The following is a 1,028-nucleotide window of genomic DNA, read 5'->3' as shown; positions in this document are numbered from 1 at the left end:
GAGGTTGCTGTGAGCTATGATGGTACAGTACTCTACCAAGTGTGACAAAGTGAGACTGTCTCAAAAGAAAAAAAAAAGGGAGAGAGAGGGCCAGGGGTTCAGAGTTAGCATGTGGACAGGGTATCCTGGATCCCCTCTAGAACCCAGTCAGTGTTCACTGAGGTGAGCCACCAAGGACACCCCATAGAGTTGGGGATGACCTAGTCTGTGGACAGCTGGGTACCACCACCTCAGGTCATCCCACTGTCTTCCTCTGGCTCTCCTCAGGGCAGTTCGGGCTCTCTGTGACCACATTGCTGCAGGACCTGACCAGTTGAGCTTCCGCTGCGGGGAAGTGCTGCGTGTCATTGCCACAGTGGATGAGGACTGGCTGCGCTGTGGGCGGGATGGCTCGGAGGGGCTGGTGCCTGTTGGGTATACCTCCCTCGTTCTCTAGCGATGAGCCTTTCCTTCCGTGTACATGTTTCTCTCCTGTCACCTGGGAATGGAATGGCCCATGAATAGTAATCCATGTAAACCTGCCATCCCAGGGGCTTTTTCCCTGTTGACAAAATGGCATTTCTTCCCATATCCATTTCTACCAATATTTAAAATAAATTTTTCTTCTTTCCTCCCATGCCCATCTGTAAGGTGAAATCTGCTCTTCCAAATATATAAAAAGGAATTGCCCTCCTGCAATCTCTTTCCTTTTTCCTATCTGTGTAAGGACTTCTTACCTGCAAGATGGAAATCCAGCCCTCTTCTCTTCATGCACAAGTGGACTATGCCAGGACAGCATAGGCTTTGGCCCCTGAACTAGAAGGCCCCCAGCCCCCTTCTGTGTATGTACCCCCACTCTGCCTCCCTCTGCCTGTGTTGATGATGTGTTCATGCTGCAGTATTTGCCAAGCCTGACACCCCTGGCGGGTGGCCTGTGCTGGTGATCTGCCTCTTCTGTCCCAATAAAGTGTGGGAGCCAAATGTGTGTGTCACTGTGGGTTTCAGGACATAGGGGACACGAGGGAGGGAAGACCTTTTTTTTTTTTTTT

General features: G+C 50.9%; 1 protein-coding gene across 3 annotated transcripts in view; it reads left to right on the top strand.

Moving 5' to 3' along the window:
- RUSC1 (RUN and SH3 domain containing 1) overlaps positions 1–960 on the top strand; it is an 11,638-nt gene extending 10,678 nt beyond the window's left edge. For all 3 annotated transcript variants that reach the window (XM_023516475.1, XM_023516473.1, XM_012808604.2), the window contains one exon: positions 268–960. In XM_023516475.1, coding sequence (XP_023372243.1) covers positions 268–436 — 169 coding nt within the window. In that variant the 3' untranslated portion in view covers positions 437–960. The remainder of the gene's footprint in view (positions 1–267) is intronic.
- Positions 961–1,028: the final 68 nt, after the last annotated feature.

This window comes from Otolemur garnettii, unplaced genomic scaffold (assembly GCF_000181295.1).
Source record: "Otolemur garnettii isolate 467f Iridium unplaced genomic scaffold, OtoGar3 scaffold00091, whole genome shotgun sequence".
In the NCBI taxonomy this organism is placed as follows: Eukaryota; Metazoa; Chordata; class Mammalia; order Primates; family Galagidae; genus Otolemur; species Otolemur garnettii.
The sequence above is the reverse complement of the archived record's forward strand: the minus strand, read 5'-3'. Positions and strand labels throughout refer to the sequence as shown.